Source organism: Hipposideros armiger, unplaced genomic scaffold (genome assembly GCF_001890085.2).
Source record: "Hipposideros armiger isolate ML-2016 unplaced genomic scaffold, ASM189008v1 scaffold_283, whole genome shotgun sequence".
NCBI classification, from domain to species: domain Eukaryota; kingdom Metazoa; phylum Chordata; class Mammalia; order Chiroptera; family Hipposideridae; genus Hipposideros; species Hipposideros armiger.
The window spans coordinates 1,311,511-1,333,958 of NW_017731633.1; the positions used below are offsets into that span (position 1 = coordinate 1,311,511).

A 22,448-nucleotide genomic window follows, 5' to 3' on the forward strand; every position below is an offset into this window, starting at 1 on the left:
TGCTCAGAGCTGGCGTCGCAAGACAACTAAACAATGCGCCACTCAGCAGGCCCTGGCCTCACCTCTTGAGACTGGGAAGTGTCTCCACCCGTTGGCTGTGCTGGTCTTTGCCGGGTGAGACGGCAACTACACAGAAGCACAGCTCCCCCTCTCCCACCCCTTTCCTGGAAACCCTGCTGAGCCACTAGCTGGTGTCTGCTGCCTGGCCCCTTATCGCTCTACCTTAAAAGGGCCATATCTTCCTGGGGGGATGGGGGGGTTCAGCGGTGCAGTTGGACCCTTATACCTGTGGGGGCTCCCTAAGGGCAGTGCAGGAGGTGGGGATCCGGGTTCTAATCCTGCTCTGGGTGGTGTGACCTTATAGATTCGCCTGTTCCCCCCCGTCCGTGCCCCCCCCCTGGGGAGTGGGGATTGGCCCTGACTCTGAGCTAAAGCGGGCCTTGGGAGGAGAGGGTTATCCAGCTCCTGGAAGGGGCCAGGACCTCACCCCAAAGAGGCTGCTTGCCCGCCTGTTTTCCACCCCAAGGTGACTGCCTACACCCTCCTGCTGTTGCTCCTCTGTTCTGGGGCACCCGAACTCCCGGGTTCAGGTGAGAGCCTGGTGCCAGGCAGGGACATGGCAAGAAGAAGGAAAAGCACGTGGGGTGTGCCCTCTGGGCCAGGGTGTTCCGCTGTGATGGAATGGGAAGGCCATCTAAGTGTGCGTGCCCCTTAAAAGTTATCGGAATTCTAGGTTCCCCTACCCAACTGAGTCCCATTTCATAAGTGGCTTCCGTTTAAACCCAGTGTCCCGCGCCCCCACACCAGGTACCCCAACACTGCAGGCACTTTTGTTCCCTGGACACGTGCCAGGCACACCACCTGCCAAAGACCATACTGGCTCTGCTCTGCCTCCACCAAGCAGCTCTCTCAAGGAAGGTTGACAGCGAGCCCCAAGGACCCCACAGCTATGGGCGCCACCGGTGGCAAGAGGTCCCAGCCCTTGTTGCGGTTTCTCCAGGACCCCGCCTGCAGCAATAAGGCCAGTGCAGTGACCAGCTTGCTGGGTGATATCGGGCACGTCTCTGCCTCCCCCAGACCTCAGTTTACCCATCTGTATATTGGGGTCACGAACGCGTTTCCCCCCCCCCCAACTCCATGTGGGTTTACCCAGAGACCGTCTCCCACCCGCCCCCACACCCCCTGGCGTGATTGGCTGCGCTGGGCACACCTGAGCCAGCACGGACAATATTAACCTCCAGAGTCGAATAAAATTGTTCTGTGTTTCAGTCTCTTCAGTCTCATTCGTGTCTCCCGATCTGAGCCCGGTCACTATTGTATTCTTCCCTTTTACCCATTCACATTTTCCCTCACGGAAGTCCCTCTAACTGTCTAACTTGAATCCAATCTGCTTTAGCTCCTTCGCGTCAACTCAGTCCATGCAGCTGCACGTTCTATCGGTGGTTTTGGTGCACTGACCGGACCCCAAAACAGCCCTCCTCCCTCCCCCGGTGGTAGGGCTGAGATTCGCTCCGGCTTGATACTACCCAACGTGCGTCACTACGTGTATCCAGAGATAGGCTGTGAGTTTCAAGCTGAGCTTCGTTCCTTGAAGATAAAGGAGCGAGCACCTTGAGAAACAGCGGAATTGGGAGCCCAAGATCGTGGGGTTCAAAGGAGAGATTCTGCGTAGAACGCGGCAGGTCAAATAGAGAATCAGGCAGGGTAGAGAGACCAGGATAGGGATTGGACGTTGGGCTTCCGAGAGGGCGGGGATTTGAAGGAGGCGGGGATAGAACACAGAGGGACTGGAACCGAGCGGAGGTAAAACCAGGGACTTGAATACCCCCCCGAAATACACGCAAGACAGAAATCGGGGTTCCTGGATATTGGATAATCGGGGGCGGGCAGGAGTTCCGAAGGCCGGTCGACCAAGTCTTGGACTCGTCGCTCTGGGATTGGTCATATGCAAGTGGGAGACGGGTCTAGCGCTCTAAATCGGGGTTTGGGGAGGTGTACTAAGGCTTGGTCCCCAGGATCCGATCGGCACACCCCAGACTCAGCGTGGTAAGTATCGGCCCGGAGGGACCCCAGCTGCTGCAGGAGCTGGAGGCCTGTGTCTTGGGTTAGGCATGCGAGACTCGCCATCACTTGTCCTGGACGCATGCTTGGGCTTACAGCCTCAGCATCCCCAGCTGCGAAACATGCGCAGTAGGGTGTTCCAGCCCCCAACATCTCTAGCCCCAGGGGCGGGGGGAGGGGACGCTGGGCCACCCCAGAGCGGATGAATTTATAGACAGTCCTCCCGCCCCACCCCCGCCTTGGAATGGGAAGCGGAAATCGGATGGACACTGCCAACGTCCGGCAGGTGTTCGTTTCAAATGGGTCTAGGACTAATATTTTTTATCGAGACCCCCTCAACTCACCCTGGACCGGTTTCCTCCCTCCACCCCCGAATCTTAAAAGTCCTATATCGGGGGCATCGCCCCCGCACCACGTCCTCAGCAGAGCCGCAAAAGGGGGAGTTATCCTTCCCGCCTCTGTTTTCACAGAGATCCCAAATTGACGTCCCCCCAACACCGGAGTCTCGGCTGGGACCCTCAAGATTCCTCAGGTGCTTAGGAAGGGTGAGCCGGCATCCTGTATTCTTGGGTCAGCGGGAGGAGAGGGTTGGGGACCTGCACTCCTAGGTCTGAGGAAGCTAGGGGCTAGAGACCTGGAGAATGACCCTCTGTTTTCCCAGGGGGTCTAACGCGACATGGCTGAAGCACACCAGGCTGTAGGCTTCCGACCCTCACTGTCTTCTGAACGGGCGGAAGTGGAATTCAGTGCCCCGGTGTTGCAGGAGATCTACCTGTCCGGACTGCGCTCTTGGAAAAGGCATCTCTCGCGTTTTTGGGTGAGGAGGGCTGTGGCTTGGTTTCCTTCCGGGAATCCACTTATCTGCTTCCAGGATGCCTGAGGCCCACTTCCAGCATCCTGGTGGTCCCATTTCTGGGATCATATCACTCCCTTCTGGGATTTCTGATGTCTACTTCCAAGACCCCTAAAATTATTTCCTGGTCTGTAGCTCGCTTCTGGGATCCTCAACCTCAGCTATTAGGAAACCCTGTTTACCCCTTGTATCCATTTCCTGGACCCCCACCTTCCCCACACCCCGAAACACAACTTCCACCCCAATTTTTAGAACTCAGTCCCCTTCCCATGGTGCACATCTCATCTTTCCCTTTCATCTCCAGGCTCTAAACTAGGTGCTCCCCTTTGCTGAACACTAAGACCTGATCAAGATCTTGGGTAGCCCACACCACAATCCTGAAGGCCCCTCAGTTCTGAGTTGTGAACCTCCAATATCTGTATCCTGCACTTCTCCATCACCATAAACCCTGCTGTCCCAGCTCTGGAAAAGCCCAACTCCTCCTCCTTTCCCTGGCTCTAAAATGCCTATGCCCTCCATATAACCAGAACCCATGTCTGCCCCAGAGTCCCTGGTTCTAGAACTCTGGCACCATCTATTGGGTTGTCTGAAAAGTCATGACGTATTTTTTCTATGTTTTCATGGCAAAAATGCATCATGACTTTTCTGACAACCCAGTACATAAGAGTCTCCCTGCTGGTCACATCCTCTCTGTCTGTCCTCACAGGTCTTGAACACCTGTGGGGTCAGCCAGGACTGAATTTGAATCCTGGCTCTGCCACTACTAGTTGTGTGGCCTTGGGCAAGTGCTCCTCTCTGAGCCTCAGTTTACCCACATGTAAAACAGGGGTAATGATGGCCCCTTCCTTACAGGGCAGTCACAAGGATTAAATGAATTCTTACATGACAACTGCCAGGCCCATGGCAAGTGCTGAGTAAGTGTTAGCTTTTGATAATATTGTTTTCCATTCATTCGACAAATATCCGTGGAGCATTTGTTCAGGGCCTGGCACTGTTTGGGGCATTGGGGACATGTCAGGGAGCAGGACAGATGGAATCCTGCCCTCATGGAGCTCTCCATTTAGTTGGAGTGGAAGACAATAGAGAAGAAAAATAAGCATATATGTATGCATACATATATGTTTAAACTAAGAGATACAGAAAAATGCAGATTTTTTTAAGCACACAGTGAGTTTTCAGAATACTTATATAACCAAGCCACCCCTGCAAAGGAGTCAAGACCTGAAAACCTTTGCCAATGGCCAAATGGCCCCCACCAGACACTCACATAAGTATCAAATGATAATTGTAATAATAGTCACTCTTCCCTTTCTAGCACACAGCCACCTCTCTCCCTGATGGTTACTTGGAGCTCTCATGTCTTCCCTTTTTTACTTTTTTACTTTGGGACCCCAGTTATCACCCTGAAGCCATAGCTCCTGGAACTTGGTACCAGGGTAAGGGCTGTGCCCTCCTCAACACCAGAGCTGTGATTCCATAGAGCGATTGCCAAGCCTCAGTGTCTTCATTTCTGAAATGGAAACCTTGACAGTTCCTGCCTCAAGGGATTGTTGGAAGCATTTAGTTGTCTTAGCAGAAGGCCTTGCTCACAGGAGTGATGACTCCAGCATTGCCATTCTAATCTTATGTGCCATGTAGGTGCTGTGTGACCTACAGCATGCTAGTAGCTTCTCTGGGCTTCTGCTCCACCATTTCTAAAATCACATTTGGATAGTAGTGTGCCCAGGATTCTACACTAACCAATCCCTTTAAATCTATTGCTCTTGAGGGCCTTCTAAGGCAGAGGTATTGTTTGCCGCATTTTACAGATAAAGAAACAGCAGTCCAAAGAGGTGCTTTCACTTTTCCCAAGGTCACACAGCTGTTAAGATGCAGAACTTGAGGCAGAACTAGAATTAGCAGTCTGGTTCTGGATCCCATGCAGATGCTCACTATCATGGGCTGCTTTTCTAGAATGTGGTCCCAGAACCTACACTATAGGGATGTTGTGAATTATGTGCAATGGGTGGGTCACTTGGGCCAAGCATGTGGCATGACATCCATCACTTAGTGGGACATTCATCAGCAGGAAGTCTGTGTCCCCTGAAATGGTTTCCAAATGAATATGAAATTCAGAGATATGGCAGACCCCAGAGGACAGTACTTTGTAGGACATCCTGTTGCATTAGGGTCCCAAGGTATCTGGATGATTTGAGTGGTTGCTAGTGGACCCTGTAGCTAGGGGATCTGGGTTCAAATCCTAGCTCCACGATTTACTGGCTGTGTGGCCTTGGATGGATTCAAAGTGCCCTGGAGAAATTTCCTGCTATTATGAAGCCTCTGTTCTCTTGCAACCCAGAGTGCCAGATAGAACTGACAACTTCTTTTAAAAAGAAAAATGAAACAAAATATTGGGTCATCGTGAAAGTCATGATGTATTTTTCTGTTTTTCAATGCAAAAATGCATCATGACTTTCCCGATGACCCAATATAACCACATTTGCCAGTAACATTTTCCTGCCAAGCCATAGGAAGACTGTCAAGTAAAAGCCCCAAGGAAAAGTAGAGTAGCAATAGAAAGGATCACTGTAATATTTATTGAGCACCTACTGTGTGCCTGGCTCTGAGCGATGCAATCCAGCCTTTTCTCCAGGCCTCTTGTCTGCTTTATTTTTCACCATAGCACCTAGCGCCATCTGACATACTACACTAAATCCTTCACTTATATAGTATTGTCTCTGTCCCCCAGAAAAGCAGGCATCTTGCTATCTTGTCACTGCTGTAGGATCACAATAAACATTTGTGGAATGATGTTTTCTCATCCAGCTCTTGTGACAGACAACCCTATGAGCCAAGTTTTGGGATTATTCCCATTCTACAGTTGAGGACACAGAGGTGGAGTCACGTGCTTGTGGTCATTCATCTAGTTAGTGACAGAGATTTGAGCCCAGATTCTAAACCCTGATCTCTGAGGCCTTTCTTTTCTTTAAATGTGGGAAAAGAAAGTGGTTTCTTGAGCCTGGATAGTGCTGCCCCACCAACTGTAGCTATTATCCTGTTTTAGCCATGCTCTCTGTGTGACCTTGAAGCAGAATATTTTCTTTTGTAAAATGAGATCATCTTAGTATCTGCTTCACAGGGTTGTGGGGAGGATTTAAAGAGTTAAGGCTTGTGGGGCGGCCGGTTAGCTCAGTTGGTTAGAGTACAGTGCTCATAACACCAAGGTTGCCAGTTCGATCCCCACATGGGCCACTGAGTTGCGCCCTCTACAACTAGATTGAAACAACTACTTGACTTTACAGGAGCTGATGGGTCCTGGAAAAACACACTGTTCCCCCACCCAAAAAAAAGGGTAACTGTCACCTCATGTGTTAAAAAAAAAGTTAAGCCTTGTAAATGCCTGGCACATAGTGCTCATTAAGTGTTAGTTATCTACAATAGATTACCCTTCTCTAGGAATCTGGTTAGTAACCCAGCACTTTCATTCATCTCTCACTCATTCCATGGCCAGATAGTTCTAGAAGGCCTACTGAGCTCCAGACCCTACTGTATCTGGGGGCTCATTTTGTCTTCAAGGTCCTCCCTTAGAATAACCTCCTCCAGGAAGTCCTCCCTGACTCCCTTGGGCTAACCCGCTACCACAGGGCTCCTGTGCCATGTCCTACTGCCATTAGCACTCATTCCAGACTGACCTCCCTGAGGGCAGAATCTACATCAGTCTATTCCCCACTGGGTCTTGAGCATCCAGCTCAGGGCCTAGCGCACACTGGATGCTCAATCAATAACTAAAAATGGTGCTTAAAGGACAGGATAACTGATTGGATGGATGCCCTTTTTCCCCCTGCAGAACGACTTTCTCACTGGTATGTTCCCCGCCAGCCCCCTCAGCTGGCTCTTCCTCTTCAGTGCAATTCAGCTTGCCTGGTTCCTCCAGCTGGACCCTTCCCTAGGACTGATGGAGAAAATCAAAGAGTTGCTGCCAGACTGGTGAGCTCCCCACTTCAGCCGAGTGTCCTCCCTAATCCCTTTCCCTACACCCAGTAAGTTTCTGTATCAGCGTGGTGTGTCTGCTGAAGAAAAACCCTGAGACTTACTTTGGGACAGATTAATAAAGGTATATCATCAATAGAAAGGAGGTGATTTCCTCTCTTCTCTCTGCACATTTTCCATTCTGGCTGTTTCTTGCCAAGAGGGATGGTGACAAACTAGAAAATGTCCAGATATAGTTATATATACTAATGAAAGTATGAACTCTGTTAGTCCCCAGTTGTGTAGTCTTAGGTGAGAGACCACCATTCTTGGTGTCAGAGTCTTCATCTGTAAAATGGGGATAATAATATTTGTTTCTTAGGGTGATTGGAAGAAGTAAACAAAATCACGCATGTGGAATATTCAATACAATGCCAGGAAGTTATTAAATAAAAAGTTGTAATATTATAGTTGTTGCAGTCATTTGGGGAAAGGTTTGGCAACCAGATGCCAGTGAAGTGACAGGTTCTAACTCTTAGATTAGTCTCCCTGGGGAAGAAGGCAAATTTTGTGCAGACAGCCCCAAAGGGCAGACCTTGGATCAGACGTAGAAACTTCCAGGAAAACTAGATTTACAATCTACAGAAAGGAGGTGACTCACCCCAAGACCTCCAGGTGGGATTTACTCCCATGTCTGATTGTAACTTTGCAAACATGTTGATTTACTGTAACTTTAGACCAGTTTCCTAAACTTTAGTTTGTATTGGAACCACCTGCAGACTTGTTAAAACACCGATTGCTGGGCCCCACCCCAAGAGATTCTGTTTTAGTAGGTCTGGGTTAGGCCTAGGAATTTGCATTTCTAGCAAGCTCCCAGGTGGTGCTGATGCTGCTGGTCCAAGGGCCACACTTTGAGAACCACTGCCTTAAAGTATAATTCGATATCTGAGAGGGAAAAGTGTCCCTTCAATAGAAATACCACCTATTAAGCACCTACCAATTTCCATGGGAAGTGATTTTAAAAGCTTGGTGTCCCCACAATCCTGGGGGGAGGAGGGTGCCAAGAGAAGATAGCACCTACTTTACAAATTAGGAAACTGGACTTCTCTGATTCTAATTCTACAAGATAAACCTTCAACAGCCAAAAGACCAGTCAGAGAATATTAGGGAGGGCAGGGGCTGGGTGGGGCTGGAAGAGAGGGGAATTCTGAAACTAGGAGACCCAGGCCCATCCTCTCTTTCTCTCCCCTCAGGGGAGGACAGCACCACAGGCTTCGGGGGGTCCTGGCTGCTGCACTGTTTGCTTCTTGTCTGTGGGGAGCCCTGATCTTTACACTTCACGTGGCTCTGAGGCTGCTTCTGTCCTATCACGGCTGGCTCCTTGAACCCCACGGAGCCATGTCCTCACTCACCAAGACTTGGCTGGTATGTGAGAAGCAGTGCCTCCAGGAGCCCACTTTTCTGTCCTCTTCTCTCTGGGTCTCTGTCCCCTCTATTTGTAGGTCTCTGTCCCCCTCTCTATGGGTCTCTGTTCCCTCTATCTTTAGGTTTCAGGCCCCTTCTTTCTGGATCTCTATCCCCCTTTCTTTGGGGTTCTGTCCCATTCTGTCACATACACCCCACCCAGTCCCTGTCCCCACTGAAAGGTTTAATGATCCACTAATTCTCGCTTCCCTCCAGGCCCTGGTCCGCATCTTCTCTGGCCGCCATCCGATGCTCTTCAGTTACCAGCGCTCCCTGCCGCGCCAGCCCGTGCCCTCTGTGCAGGACACCGTGCGCAAGGTGGGCCTGTTACCCGGTGATGAGGGGGGGGGCGAAGCAGGCGAGGGTGGGCGGAGGGCGTGACCTACCCTCTTTTCCTCCTTGCCTCCTCAGTACCTGGAGTCTGTCCGTCCTGTCCTCTCGGACGAGGACTTCGACTGTACTGCGATCCTAGCACAGGAATTCCTGAGACTACAGGCGTCGCTGCTGCAGTGGTACCTGTGGCTCAAATCCTGGTGGGCGTCCAATTACGTGAGTCCCTTATCCGCAAGGCAAAAGTTCTGAGCCCACCCTTCTAACCCTGAGGTAGACGCCCCGTTCCACGCCCCGCCCACAATCCCTAGGTCCTGCGGTGATTGGAGGTCCGAGATACTCAATCTCAGCCTCGCCCCACGCTTCAATAATTTAAACCCGGCCCCAGATGCTCCGATATTCCGAGCTCCTCTCTGCTCTCCAATATTCTGAACCCCGTCTATCATGTGCCAACACTTTGAGCCCCGCCCTCCATGCGCCAACATTCTGAGACTGACTCCAATAATCTAAGCTCCGCCACCAGGACCCGCCCACATCCAGAGCTCCGCCAGTATTTGAACTAAAATTCCAGGACCTATCCAACAGGCAGCCTCTCTCCTGGCAACACTCTAAGCCCCGCCCCCAAAATAGTTCTTTCCGTCCACCCTCTGCTCAAGGACACACCTTCTCCAAATGGGCTTCTATTCTGAATTCAGGAGCTAGATGAGTTGAGCTCCTTGAGGCATAGAGCAAGTCAGCGATTCCCCCAAATCAGGGTTTATCAGGTTCCATCCTGTAGGAAGCTGTAATAGCCTCAGGTAGTATGTGGAAGTGGAGGTAACAATGAAGAGACAGATGGGATGATGTAAGTCCTGGGGGGGAGGTGGTCAAAGGAGGCCGCAGCTGGATGAGAGGATCAGGGTTCCAGGAGAAGGTACTAGGGCTGAATCTTGAGAGCTGGAGAGAATTTGAACCTGTCAGGTTGATAGAAGGAATAGCCTGAGCAGCGGTGAGGAAGTAGAAAAGTTGTGGGGCTTGGGCTGGGAGCAAGGAGGCTTTACTCTGGTTGGAGCAAGGAAATTCAAAGGTGGTGGTCATGAGAGGTGATGGCGGAGTGGTGGGGGGAGGCCTGGACTCTAGTTGAGGACCCTGGACTTTGTCTTGGGGGTGCTAAGGAGCCAGGGGAGGATTTTGAACAGGAGAGAGGGAAAGTCTGGAGGGGAGATGCTGGAGGCTGGGAGGCTGGAGTGAGAGTCTAGAGCAGGGGTCGGCAAACTGTGGCTTGTGAGCCACATGCAACTCCATGGGTACCTTCTGTCTCAAAAGTTTGCTGACCCCTGGAAGAGCCAATCCTGTCCCTCACAACAATATAAAAAGTATTCGAGAGCCATAAATATATTTTTACATAATCACCATTATGTGAATAATATCCTTTAAACATTTTATAAATGAAATATGATAGTTTTATTTTCATTTTCAATTTTACTTCTGAGCCACATGTATGTACCCAAAGAGCCGCATGTGGCTCACGAGCTGCAGTTTGCTGACCCCTGGCAGCTCTTCTGTCTAAAAAGTTTGCCGATCCCTGGTCTAGAGGGAGAGGACAAAGCCTGAGAGGCGGCTGTGCGACAGAGGGGACAGGCAGAGAGAGCATCAAGGGTCAGGAGGGTGGGGCAGGGAACTGCCACGCTGTCAGGGAGAGGAGGGAGATGGCAAAGATGGTACCCATGGTCTCACCTGGTGATTGGCGGGGGTGGGGGGACTGTGGGGCTCTCCCTTACATGAGGAGAAGGGAAACAGCTTTGATATCATGACACTGAGCTCCGTGGAGGCAGGTTTGACTGACCTGGAGGGTCCAGGAGAGACACCCCAGAGACTGAGTGAGGGTTCAAGCAAGACGCTGGGTTGTGACTGCAAACAGGGACCCTCAGCTTTAGAAGAATATTGAAACATTAGACTTGGATGAAAATATCGGAGGCGAGAATATAGAGTGAAAAGGGAAGAGGGTTTGGGACAGAGCCCCAAGGGATAGCAACATGGAAGTCACACAAGCTTGATGGAGGGCACTGAGTTGCACCTAGAGAGGTAGAATGGAAGCCAGGCCTTAGTTTTTACTTTTTTTTTTTCTTCATCCTCTTCAACTAGATTCTGCTCTATAAAATTAAATAAACGCACATATACACACACAACATAGATGTATTTCACTGTACTCTAATTACAACATACACCATTATCTAATGTTAATGCCGCTCTCACGCTGTAAACACATGTCCTTTTTGTGATCTGTTTAGTTTCACGTTGTTTGCATTTTTATGTGTTTCATTGGTGGTTTTGCTGTTGAAAATGGCCCTCAAGTGTCGCGCTGAAGTGCTGGCTAGCATTCCTAAGCATTCCTAAGCATAAGAAGGCTGCAATGTGCCTTACAGAGAAGATACATATGTTAGATGAACTTTCTTCAAGCCATGACTTCAATATGACTGAATCAACAATATATATATATATATATTTTTTTTCTTTTCTCTCTTTTAAAGATTTTTATTGGGGAATTGTTGGATGGGAACAGTGCTGGGGAATTGGGGGAAGGGGAACAGACAAGTTGCTGTCCCTTTGCTCCTCAGTCCAGTTAAGGAGGACGTCGCCCCACCGGCCCAAGTTGGCACCATCACTGCGCTCTTCCCGGAGGAGGCAGATCATCGCTGGCCCCTGGACGGCTGCTCATGGCGGCTGCTGGCCGCTTACGCAGGCTGCCGGCTACACACGGCAGCCCATGGCAACCCACTGCAACAGGGGCTGCAGCCTACGCCGTTGCTGGTGACCCACAGCAGCCCAGCTCCAGGTTGAGCTCTGTTGTTCAGCATCTTAACTGTGGAGGGCAGTGTCACTGGCCCTCATATGTGGGATCCGAACCGGGGCCCTCTGGCGTCCCAAGCCAACTCCCAACCAATACGCCACTCAGCTGGCCCTCAACAATATATTTTAAATAAGGCATCTTTAAGCAGAAACACACATGAAACCAGTTTATGTATTAAATGGTTGATGAAAATATGGTAACCAGAGGCTTGCAGGAACCTGACCCTGTATTTCCGCAGGAGCGGTGATTCGGTATTCACTAGTTCAGTGTTCACAGCGACTTTGTAGAACAGAACTACCGTGGGTAACGAGAATCAACTGTATATGAAAAGAGTTCATCTAGACTTATTTAGACATAGATTTGTATCAAAGACCACTCCTGAGCAAACTTTAAAAAGGAAGCTGTAAATATAATAAATTGGCCAAGGCACCCCTAAGACTTTCACATTCAGAATACAAGTTGTCTCACTTGTCTTTTGATTCACATTTGTCCATGTCTTCCCACTTTCCCCACAGCTTCATTCTCTGTGTTGTCAAGAACTTTGGGATGTAGTATTTCCTGAAAGATCCTATAATATAACCAAAGCCTTTGGTTGTGGTGCGCTACAATGGCTTTTAGTAAAACCAGCCTAATTTGATTTTGCTTTGGACATCACCAGGTCTGATTCATCCCTTCCCTCAACCACCCCCATGTGGTTTCTGGTGGTTAAAATCTTGCTCCATTATTGTCTCCAGGATTTTCTTCTGAGTCATAGACACCCTTCAGCAAGCTTTTAAAAAAAGCTGTATGTTATACATATAATGTTACAATGTTATACATATGATAAAATGCACAAATCTTAAGTGTACAGCTTGGTGAAATTTTATGTATGCATATGACCATATAATTGCAGCCTAGATCAAGGTATAGAACTTTTCTAGCATTTGCTGGAAACTTCTGGATTTTTCTAGAAGTTGTTCCACATTCCCAGAGAAGGACAACTACATCCCACCTAAGTGTAAGGAAGTGTAAGATGCCATTGACTTTAAGATGCAAGCAAACATGTATGTCTTCATAGATCTATGACAGAAGAAAGGAAAACATCTAGAAAATATTCAAGTTCCCTCTGACCACCTCCCTGTAATTCTTGTCCCTCCCACCACTGCCTGTGAAAAACACTTTGGTCAGGGTCTTTTTTTTTTTCTTCTTTAAAAAAAATTTTTTTTGGAGGGGGTAACAGCCATGGTCATGGGCTACACATTGCTTTCATGCTACAATGGCATAGCTGACTCCTTTAGGAAGGGCGCAGCTCAGAGTGGCAATGCGGGAATCAAACCGGCAACCTTGGTGCCATCAGCACCACGCTCTAACCAACTGAGTTAACCGGTTACCCCAATCAGGGTCTTTTCTGAGTGTATATATACATATTTATTTGTACTCAAGGATATAGCTATAAAATACATTTTATTTGTATACAATACATATAATTTTAAAATATAATCTAATATAGTTATATATGATATAATATAGAAAATATGTATGTAATATAAAATATACATAAGTATGTAATTTTTATTGTGATAAAATATACATAATATAAAATTTACTTTTTTTTTTCTAGCTGAGCCATCCTGCCACCTGTTGGCAGCTCAGCGGCAGCTCAGCTCAGACTGGGAATTGAACTGGTGACCCTGTTGCTCAGAGCTCACACTCTTGAGTGAGCTCTTAACCAACTGAGCCACTCGGCCGGCCCTTAAAATTTACCTTTTTAAGTGTACAATTTAGTGGTATTAAGTACATTCACAATGTTGTGTAACCATGGCTACTATTTCCAGAACTTTTTCATCATCCCAAACAGAAACTCTGTACCCATTAGGCAAAACATCCCCATTCTGTGTCTATGAATTTGCCTGTCTCAGATTTTTTATGTAAGTGGAATCATACACTATTTGTCCTTTTGTGTCTGGCTCATTTCCCTTTGCATAATGTTTTCAGGGCTCATCCATGTTGTATCCCGTATCAGAACTTCATTCCTTTTTATATTAACATTCCATTGTATGGATAGACTACATTTTGGTTGTCCATTTATCTGTTGATGGACACTTGGGTCTTGGTAGTATTTTTAAAAATCTCAGATGGGATCGATAGACATATCTGTTGTGCACCCAGCCTTTTTTACTTGGCAGTATACTTTGGTGCTCACTCTGTCAGTAATATAGATGTACCTTGTTGTTGTTTCTTTAAAGATTTTATTGGGGAATTGGGGAAGGGAACAGTGTTGGGGAAGGGGAACATTGTGTTTTTCCAGGATCCATCAGCTCCAAGTCAAGTTGTTGTCCTTCAATCTTAGTTGTGGAGGGTGCAAGCTCAGCACCAAATACAGTTGCTGCTTTCAATCTAGTTGCGGGGTGCGAGGGGGGACGTGCAGCCCACCACCCTGTGCGAGATTCGAACCAGCAACCTTTGTTAAGAACACAAGCTCTCGGGCCGGCCAAGTGGTGTGTTGGTTAGGAGTTGACTTGGGATGCCAGCTCTGAGCATCAGGGCCCTGGTTCGGATCCTACATTAGGGCCAGTGACACTGCGCCCTCTACAGCTAAGATGGTGAACAACAGCTCAACCTGGAGCTGGGCTGCCGTGAGTCGCTGGCGGTGGCAGCGTAGGCTGCAGTGGAGCTGCAGTCTGCTGCCATAAGCTACCGTGAGTGGCTGGCAGCCGGTGTGAGTGGCCAGCAGCTGGCATGAGCTGCCAAGAGCCGCCATGAGCAGCCATTTAGGGGCCGGCAACCGATCTGCCTCACCAGGGCAGAGCACAATGATAATATCAACATGGGCCAGTGAAGCGACGTCCTCCACAACTAAACTGAAGAACAGAAGGACAGCAACTTGTCTGTTCCCCTTCCCGGATTCCCCAAAGCTGTTCCCTCCCCCAATTCCTCAATAAAAATCTTTAAAAAAAAACAAAAAACACAAGCTCTCACCAGCTGAGCCATCAGGCAGCTGGTTCGCAGCTCAGCTGGGGCGCAGCTCTCTGGCCCATGGGGGAATCGAACCGGCAACGCTATTGCTCAGAGCTCATGCTCTTAACCAACTGCGCCACCCGCTGGCCCTACCTTGTTGTTTTTGAAACCCATTGGCCCTATCTTGTTGTTTTTGACAGCTGCGTAGTATTCCATAGCGTTAAGTATAGCATGATTTAGCTAAGTGACTGCCCCCACTGATGGACTTCTAGGTTATTGATGGTTACTGATCATGACGGCCGCCTTCACTGAGCTCCACCCTCCCTGGACATAGCAAAGTCTTGAGGGGCTCGACCCTCCCACCCCCTACCTTGGCCCCAGCACCCCAGCTGTGTGTCTTTCTGCCGTACTCCCAGGTCAGTGACTGGTGGGAAGAGTTTGTGTACCTGCGCTCCCGGAACGCTCTGATGGTGAATAGCAACTACTATATGATGGTGAGAAGGGGAGAAGGGGGCTTGGAGCTGGAAGGGGGGTGGGGCTCGTAGTTCCCGGGTCTAAGATTGGGGTGTCTGGGTAGAATGTGGGGTTTAGACTCAGTGATCCAAATCACAGTCTGGAATTCACCATCCTGCCCTCTGTTGGGGTCGGTACCTGTATTTGGTGTCAGTGCCCACACAGCGGCAAACTTGACCCCAGGCGTTTTGCTGTCCCCTTGGCTGGCCCCCAGGACTTCCTGTACGTGACGCCCACGCCGGTGCAGGCTGCTCGCGCGGGAAACGCGGTCCACGCCCTCCTCCTCTACCGCCACCACTTGAACCGCCAGGAGATACTGCCAGTGAGAATGCTGCGCCTGTGGGCTGGGGACAGAGGCTGTGGTTCTATAGTTGTGGGTACACTTGGGAGAGGAGGGGGATTCACGAGCCCATGGTCTCCTGCAGACTTTGTTGATGGGAATGCGGCCCTTATGCTCTGCCCAATATGAGAAGATATTCAACACCACACGCATTCCTGGGATCCAGAAAGGTGAGACCCCTCTCCCCTCCTCACTGACAGAAGAGGAACAGTGTAGGGACTAAGAGCATGTTCTCTGGAGCCAAACTATTTGGATTCGAATCTCAGCTCCATCGCTCCCTAGCTGTGTGACCTTGAGCAAGTTATTACCCTCTCTGAGCCCCAGCTTCCCCATCTCTAAAATGGAATAATAAGGGTGCATAGGGTGGTGAGGATTAAATGAGTGCTTAGACAGTGCAAGCCATGTAGGAAGTACCTAGTAAGTGGTCGCTATTCTTAGTATAAAGTTCCCGATCTTCCTGTCCACGTTTCTGCCCACACCACTCCTAGACCACATCCGCCACCTCCATGATAGCCGACATGTGGCGGTCTTCCACCGGGGCCGATTCTTCCGCGTGGGGACCCACTCCCAAAGCGGCCTGCTTTCCCCGCGTGCCCTGGAGCAGCAGTTCCAGCGAATCCTAGACGACCCCTCACCTGCCTTCCCCCACGAGGAGCATCTGGCAGCGCTGACCGCTGCTGCTCCCAGGTGAGGCTGGGAGGTCAGAGGCCAACTCTGGAAGTTTCAGAAGGGCAGAGTTGGGGGCCTGGTGGAGGCTGGGCAGGGTGGAGGGCTCAGGCACATCCCCCAACAGGGACATGTGGGCCCAAGTGCGGAGGTCCCTGAAGACCCAGTCGGAGGATGCCTTGGAGGCAGTTGAAGGGGCTGCTTTCTTTGTATCACTGGATTCGGAGCCCAAGGGGCTCACCAGGGAGGACCCTGCAGCTTCCTTGGATGCCTACGCCCATGCCCTGCTGGCTGGCAGGGGCCATGACCGGTGAGTCAGCCTGGGGACTTGAACTCCACCCCAACTTGCGACCAAGAACCCAGTATCCAGACATAAGACTCTGGGCACTAGACAGGCAGACCCTGGACCCTAGACCTGGGCATCTCCAGATCCACGGGACCCTTTGATCTGAGGACCCCAGACCCAATGCTTTGAGATCTGAGGACCTCTAATCCAGAGAACCCCTAGGCCCAGGACCCCAGACCCTGGAACCCCAAACCTCAGACATGGACCGTCAGACCCAGAGACTCCCAGAGCCAGAAACGCAAGCATGGGGACCACAGACTCAGAACCATAGAATCCTCAGACCTTAATGCCGGCACCTTAAATCAGGACCCCAGACCTGGGACCCCTAGACCTAGAGATCCTCAGACAACTTCCTAAATGCCTTCTAAGCAGTATGCTGATTGCTGAGCCCCCTGGGAGAGTCTCCCTAACCTCCCAGCATCCCATAAACCTTAAACCGTTCTCGGCATGTTGTTTGAATACCTCCAGCTCTCCAAAAGTTTAGACACGTCTCAGAGGCTGCCCAGAGCTGCCTGGAGACTCCACCCTCTTAGAGACCCCCATACCAGCCCTAATTCCCAGAAAAATCTCCCCACCCTGAAACCCCCACAAGTCCTTTAGAGAACACCCACTTTCCCCTGGCCCCCGCTCTTTGGTGACCACTCTGAACTCTCCCCTCGCAGCTGGTTTGACAAATCCTTCACCCTCATCGTCTTCTCCAATGGGAAGCTGGGCCTCAGCGTGGAGCATTCATGGGCCGACTGCCCCATCTCAGGACATATGTGGGAGGTAGGGCAGCCAGCCCATCCCCTGCCTTGGGGACTGCCACCCCCATTTCCAAAGGCCTTCCTTTCCGGGGCCTTAGGGTCAAAGGAAAAACGGAGCCTCAGAGAAAGGTAGAGATGGGACCAGGACCACCCAGCAAAGAAGGGGGGTCTGAGATTATGACCTTCCTTTGATGAATGAGCAATTGGGGCTCAGAGAAGGGAGGTGATTTGCCAAGTGTCACAGAGCCAAGAGTTGCAGAGCAAAAATATGAATTGGGAATGCTCTGAGACCAGAAAGTGAGGCCTCTCAATCATGTCACGTTGAATTGGAACCATCTTCTAGCTCTGGCTGGCTGTGTGACCTTGGGCAAGTTACTCCCCTCCTCTGAGCCTCAGTTTTCCCCTTCATCAGGGGAAAGATTGGAGGACCTTCACGTCTCTATTTTATTTAGTCCCTAAATCATAGGGGGTGGTGTCTGCATCCCATAGGGTTCCCAGTGGTCGGATGGGGCTCAGGGTGGGGACTGGGCATGTGTGAGGGGAAGGAACCTCAAGGACAGCCCGTCAGCATTGTCTCTTCTGTACCTGTTTCTTGTTTGTAAAATGGGAATTTTCCCCCTTTGATTATATTGGTAAATGAAGCTCTCAATTCAATTCAACCTCAGATCCTTCTGGCACTTCATGTCAACATACCTCTTCATATCAACTTATCAACAACTTAAGAGATGTCACGTACAGTAAGATAAAGAGAAATGCAAGGCTGGAAGGTAGTAGGTTCTCAATCAGGGCTGATTTGAAATATTTAGCAATATTTAAAATATTTAACAATAATAAAAAAGCAAGATGTGGGCCCCACTCAATCAGAGTGAATGCTGAGGCGCTTGGGGCAGCCATTGCTGGCTCTTTATCTACGTGTCGGAAGTACAGGGTCAGTAAGCAACCGTTGAGTATTAGTATCAGTCCTGCTCTCAATGAACTTGAACCTGAGAACCCACCTGTGAACGCCAGGGGTTTCTGCTTCTTAGGGACTGCCCTCCACCCCGAGAAGGGCCTGATATAGAGGTCCCTGGTTAGATGGCTCTTGGACCACAGGGAAGAAGGGACTCTGACAGCCTCCATTTGTACACAGTTCACTCTGGCCACAGAATGCTTTCAGCTGGGCTACTCAGCAGATGGCCACTGCAAGGGCCATCCTGACCCCTCACTGCCCCAGCCCCAGCGGCTGTACTGGGACCTTCCAGACAAGGTAAGGCTGGGTTTCCGGGCCTCTCCTCCAAGTCCCCAAATTCCTGGCTTTGACACTATATAAACTTATTGCTGCCCCCAATCTCACCATCCCAATCCCAACTCTAACCCTAACCCCATCACCAATGCCATCCCCATCCCCAACCTCAATTCAGGCCGACCCCAACTCAAATCCCAGCTCCCTTCCCCCCCCCCCCCCCCAAACTCATCTCTATCCCAACACCATCACCATACCTAAATTCAGTCCGGTCTCCAACACCAGACTCATCTGAAACCCCAGCCCTAATTCCATCCCATCCCCAGCCCAAACACCAACCTTGTCCTATCCCCAACCCCAACCACATCCTGACCTTCAATGCCATCCCTGTCTCCATCATTAACCTAATCCTTCAGCTTCATTCCCTTCTTTGTCCACATTTCCATTATCTACCCCAACCCTAGCTCCATTCCCCTCTCTGCCTCCAGTCCCATTCCCAGCTCTAACCCTACCCCCATCTGTAACCCCGGCTACTCCTTCCTCTCTCCTGCTCTGGAAGATGCATCTATTCATCTCTCTGGCCCTGAGGGGAGCCAAGACCTTATCTGGAGACATCGACTGCCACGTCTTCCCCTTCTCCCACTTTGGCAAGAGCTTCATCAAACGCTGCCACCTCTCTTCAGACAGCTTCATCCAGATGGCCTTGCAACTGGCCCACTTCCGGGTCAGTTGGGTTTCCCGACCCCAGCCCCTCTCAGGACCTCGGTTCCCTGGTCCCCCAATACCTGCCTCGTCAGCCCCTTTCCTGACTCTTCTTGGCCACTGTAGGTCTCCCACCTTCATTTCTCTCTCCCAGCCACATATTCCTGAGGGGGAGGAGGCTGGGGGTCCAGAGGTGTGTCAAGTCTGTTAAGACCTCCAGAGCCCAGCTGACAGGCTCCTCTTCTCTTTGTCCCCCAGGACAGGGGTCAATTCTGCCTGACTTATGAGTCAGCTATGACCCGCTTGTTTCTGGAAGGCCGGACGGAGACGGTGCGGTCTTGCACGAGGGAGGCCTGCAACTTTGTGAGAGCCATGGATGACAAAGAGAAGACAGTGGGTGTGGGCCTCATTTGAGGCTTCTGTTATTTCCATGCCCTCACTGATACATTTGCAGACATTTATGGAGCACCCTCTGAGGGCCAGGCCCCATGATGGGCACTAGGAACAGGAAGGAACCAGGCCTGGTCTCCGACCTCAAGGAGCTCACTGATGGGGGGGAGACAGATAGTTCAGCATAGTGTGATACATGGGGGTCACACAGGGCACTGGAGGAGCACATAAGAGGGAGCCCTGGTTGCACAATGTAGCTCTCTTTGATTATTTAGCCTCTATGTGACCTTGTGACTTCTATTTGCACCATTCCTCATGTTCCCTGTATGACCTCTCTGCTCAGAACCCCCCAGGCACCTCTGTTCCTTCTCCCCCCCTACCATGTGGTTCAATGGAAGGAGTTTCAGGAGAGTGAGACAGACCTGGGAACCCATCTGATTCTGCTTTACTGTGTGCCCCTGAGCAAGTGACTGTCCCTCTCTGAGCCTGTTTCTCCTCTATAAAACAGAGTTGCTATCTCTGCCTTGCAGGGATGTTGCAAGCTGGGTAGAGGCCAGGGGTGTGTCAGGCCCCAGCAGTAAGCCCACTTCCTATTTTTCCATGACCTGTGTGACCTCCCTGGGGGCCCCAGGACCCACAGTGCCTCACCCTATTCCGCTTGGCGGTGGATAAGCACCAGGCTCTTCTGAAGGCAGCGATGAGCGGACAGGGGGTCGACCGCCACCTCTTCGCACTCTACATCATGTCCCAATTCCTCCACCTGCAGTCGCCCTTCCTGGACCAGGTTGGGGTGTAGGGAAAGGGTTAGAGAGGGCAGTGGGAAACCATGGGGAAATGGAGGCACTTGAGGGCAAGGAGGATGATGTTGGGAAAAGGAGGTCTCAACAGAGGAGAGAGTTAGGGATTGGGGGGCAAAAGAGAAAAAGAGAGGGCAGAGGGAAGGGGAAGAGGGGTGTAGTCGTTGAAAGAAACGGGAGGGGCCGGTCAGAGAGAAGAGAGGGGCGGGGTCATGGGAGGTCGGGGCGTGGTCAAGTGGAGAAGAGCAGTGTGGTTAGGGAGGGGAAGGGCAGAACTGCAGACTAGGGCCGATTTAGGGGAAATGGGCAGTCAGGGGAGGAGGTCAGAAAGGACCAGGGCTGTGTGGAGTGGAGTTGAGCCAAGGGGGCACAGACCTGCGGGTCTGTCTTTATTGCACACGTGACCTGACCATCTCCTGTCCCTTAGGTTCACTCGGAACAGTGGCAGCTGGCCACCAGCCAGATCCCTGTTCAGCAGGTCCACCTGTTTGACGTCCACAATTACCCCGACTACGTTTCCTCTGGTGGTGGATTTGGGCCTGTGAGTGGGACTGGGCCAGACCAGCTCTCTGGACCCTGGGCCCTGAGAGGAGGGGGCTGGCACCTGCACAGTGGAGGAGGAGGGGACCTGGGACTCTTTTATTCCCCTCACTCTGTCCCTTTCCAGGTCGATGACCATGGTTATGGTGTTTCTTACATCTTCATGGGGAATGACACGATCACCTTCCACATCTCCAGCAAAAAATCAAGCACAAAAACGGTGAGATACACCCCGCCCCTCCTTCCTTAGGGCCCAGGAGTCTAGACTCCTAGCTCCCTTCCAGCTCCCTCCTCTTCTACAACCTAAGAATCCAGACTCCCAGTCCCCTCCTGCGTCACAGCCCCAGAGTCCTGGTCTCCATCCCCCGCCTCCCTCAGACCCAGGAGTCAGAGACCTCAGCTCTTGTTTCTCAGCCCGCAGGAGCCCTTCTCCCAGCATCCCCTGAATGTGACCCATTTCTCCTTCCAGGACTCCCACCGGCTTGGGCAGCACATCGAGGCAGCACTGTTGGACGTGGCCTCCCTGTTCCAGGAGGGGCAACATCTTAAGCGAGGATGCAGAGGGCTAAGGGAGGAGGACTCCGGGCACAGGACTAGCTCTCTCCCTTGCCACACTAAGGGCTCCAGGGCATCCATGACACCCAACAACTTTTGACCCCTTCCATCAGGGAGCTGGTCTCCCTAGAAACTAGCTGGAGGGCTGGGCTGGTATAGGACAGAGGCAGTCTGTTTGCATTTGGAAATCTCACATCTAGTCCAATAAAGATGTGTGAGCTGGGTATGTGCTATTGCTGTGCTCTTGGGCTGGGCAAGGGTGGAGGGGGAGAAAAGGTCCCATTCATCCCCGGGCCCAACCAGAAATTCCCAGTTACCTCCAGTGCCCTTGGCACTTTTTGTTCATCCAATCTGATTAAAGTGATACCATTGATAGAGTGAATTAATGTGGTGTTTCTCCCACATAATAGAAAATATTTGCAAATCATTTATCTGATAAGGAGTTAATATTCAGAACTCTTGCAACTCAACAACAACAGAAAACTCCAAACAACCCTATTCAAAAATGGGCCAAGGACTTGAATAGACATTTCTCCAGAGAGGATATACAAATGGCCAATAAGCACATGAAAAAAGGTTCCTGGTGGTTGCTAGAAGCTGGGTGGAGGGAGGAATAGGGAATGAGGAGGTTTTGTTTAATGGGTATAGAGCTTCTGTTTCAGGATGATGAAAAGTTCTGGAAATAGATAGTAGTGATAGTTACACAACATTGTGAATGTAATTAATGCCACTGGATTGTACACTTTCAATCCCCAAAATAATATTTTGAATAATTTCACTATTGGTTGCTTTATGATGATGACATATTTGTCAAATGTTATTATATATGAAGTTTTAATGTTTGTCATCTTTTTAATCTTCTTTCAGGACTACACTGATTACTGTTACCTTAAATTTTAATCTATTGGCTTTACATCTTATTTTCTATAGAAAAAAAAATCTTTCCTTCTTTCATCTATTTATTTCTTCAGAAGATCTTTAGAATAATTGGGTTAAATCTTTTAAAAAATAATCTCATTGGGATTTTGATTGAATTTGCATTAAAACCACAATGTAATTTGGATAGACTTAATATCAGCACAACATTCAGACTAGCTATCCAGGAAAATAGTCTCGTGTATTCAAGTACTCTTTCAAAAATATATTTGGGCCTTAGAGGTACAGAATTGGATTACTCATCATCGCTGGTCCTTGGCACACTCTACTGT

The 22,448-nt window shown here is 50.1% G+C and overlaps 1 protein-coding gene across 3 annotated transcripts; it reads left to right on the top strand.

Moving 5' to 3' along the window:
* The first annotated feature begins 1,282 nt into the window (after positions 1–1,282).
* CPT1C (carnitine palmitoyltransferase 1C) lies at positions 1,283–21,622 on the top strand. 3 transcript variants are annotated; one of them, XM_019658400.1, is made up of 20 exons: positions 1,283–2,046; positions 2,532–2,593; positions 2,723–2,878; positions 6,741–6,880; positions 8,116–8,287; positions 8,543–8,644; positions 8,738–8,875; positions 14,840–14,917; positions 15,151–15,258; positions 15,362–15,446; positions 15,765–15,963; positions 16,070–16,252; positions 16,951–17,056; positions 18,164–18,280; positions 18,816–18,980; positions 19,217–19,351; positions 19,980–20,132; positions 20,573–20,686; positions 20,813–20,905; positions 21,155–21,622. In XM_019658400.1, exons 3-20 carry the CDS (start codon positions 2,738–2,740, stop codon positions 21,338–21,340), a joined length of 2,415 nt encoding a protein of 804 aa, XP_019513945.1. In that variant the 5' UTR covers positions 1,283–2,046; positions 2,532–2,593; positions 2,723–2,737; the 3' UTR covers positions 21,341–21,622. The 3 variants fall into 3 exon arrangements, with proteins under 3 accessions (XP_019513945.1, XP_019513943.1, XP_019513944.1); XM_019658398.1 differs by having other exon boundaries at positions 1,290–2,046; positions 2,532–2,606; XM_019658399.1 differs by having other exon boundaries at positions 1,761–1,803; positions 2,532–2,606.
* Positions 21,623–22,448: the final 826 nt, after the last annotated feature.

Excerpts from the sequence above, each read along its gene's own strand:
- CPT1C (XM_019658400.1), top strand. The coding sequence starts at position 2,738 with ATGGCTGAAGCACACCAGGCTGTAGGCTTCCGACCCTCACTGTCTTCT. Across the intron at positions 15,964-16,069 it reads CTGACCGCTGCTGCTCCCAG|GGACATGTGGGCCCAAGTGC; the intron begins GTGAGGCTGGGA and ends ATCCCCCAACAG. Across the intron at positions 16,253-16,950 it reads GCTGGCAGGGGCCATGACCG|CTGGTTTGACAAATCCTTCA; the intron begins GTGAGTCAGCCT and ends CTCCCCTCGCAG.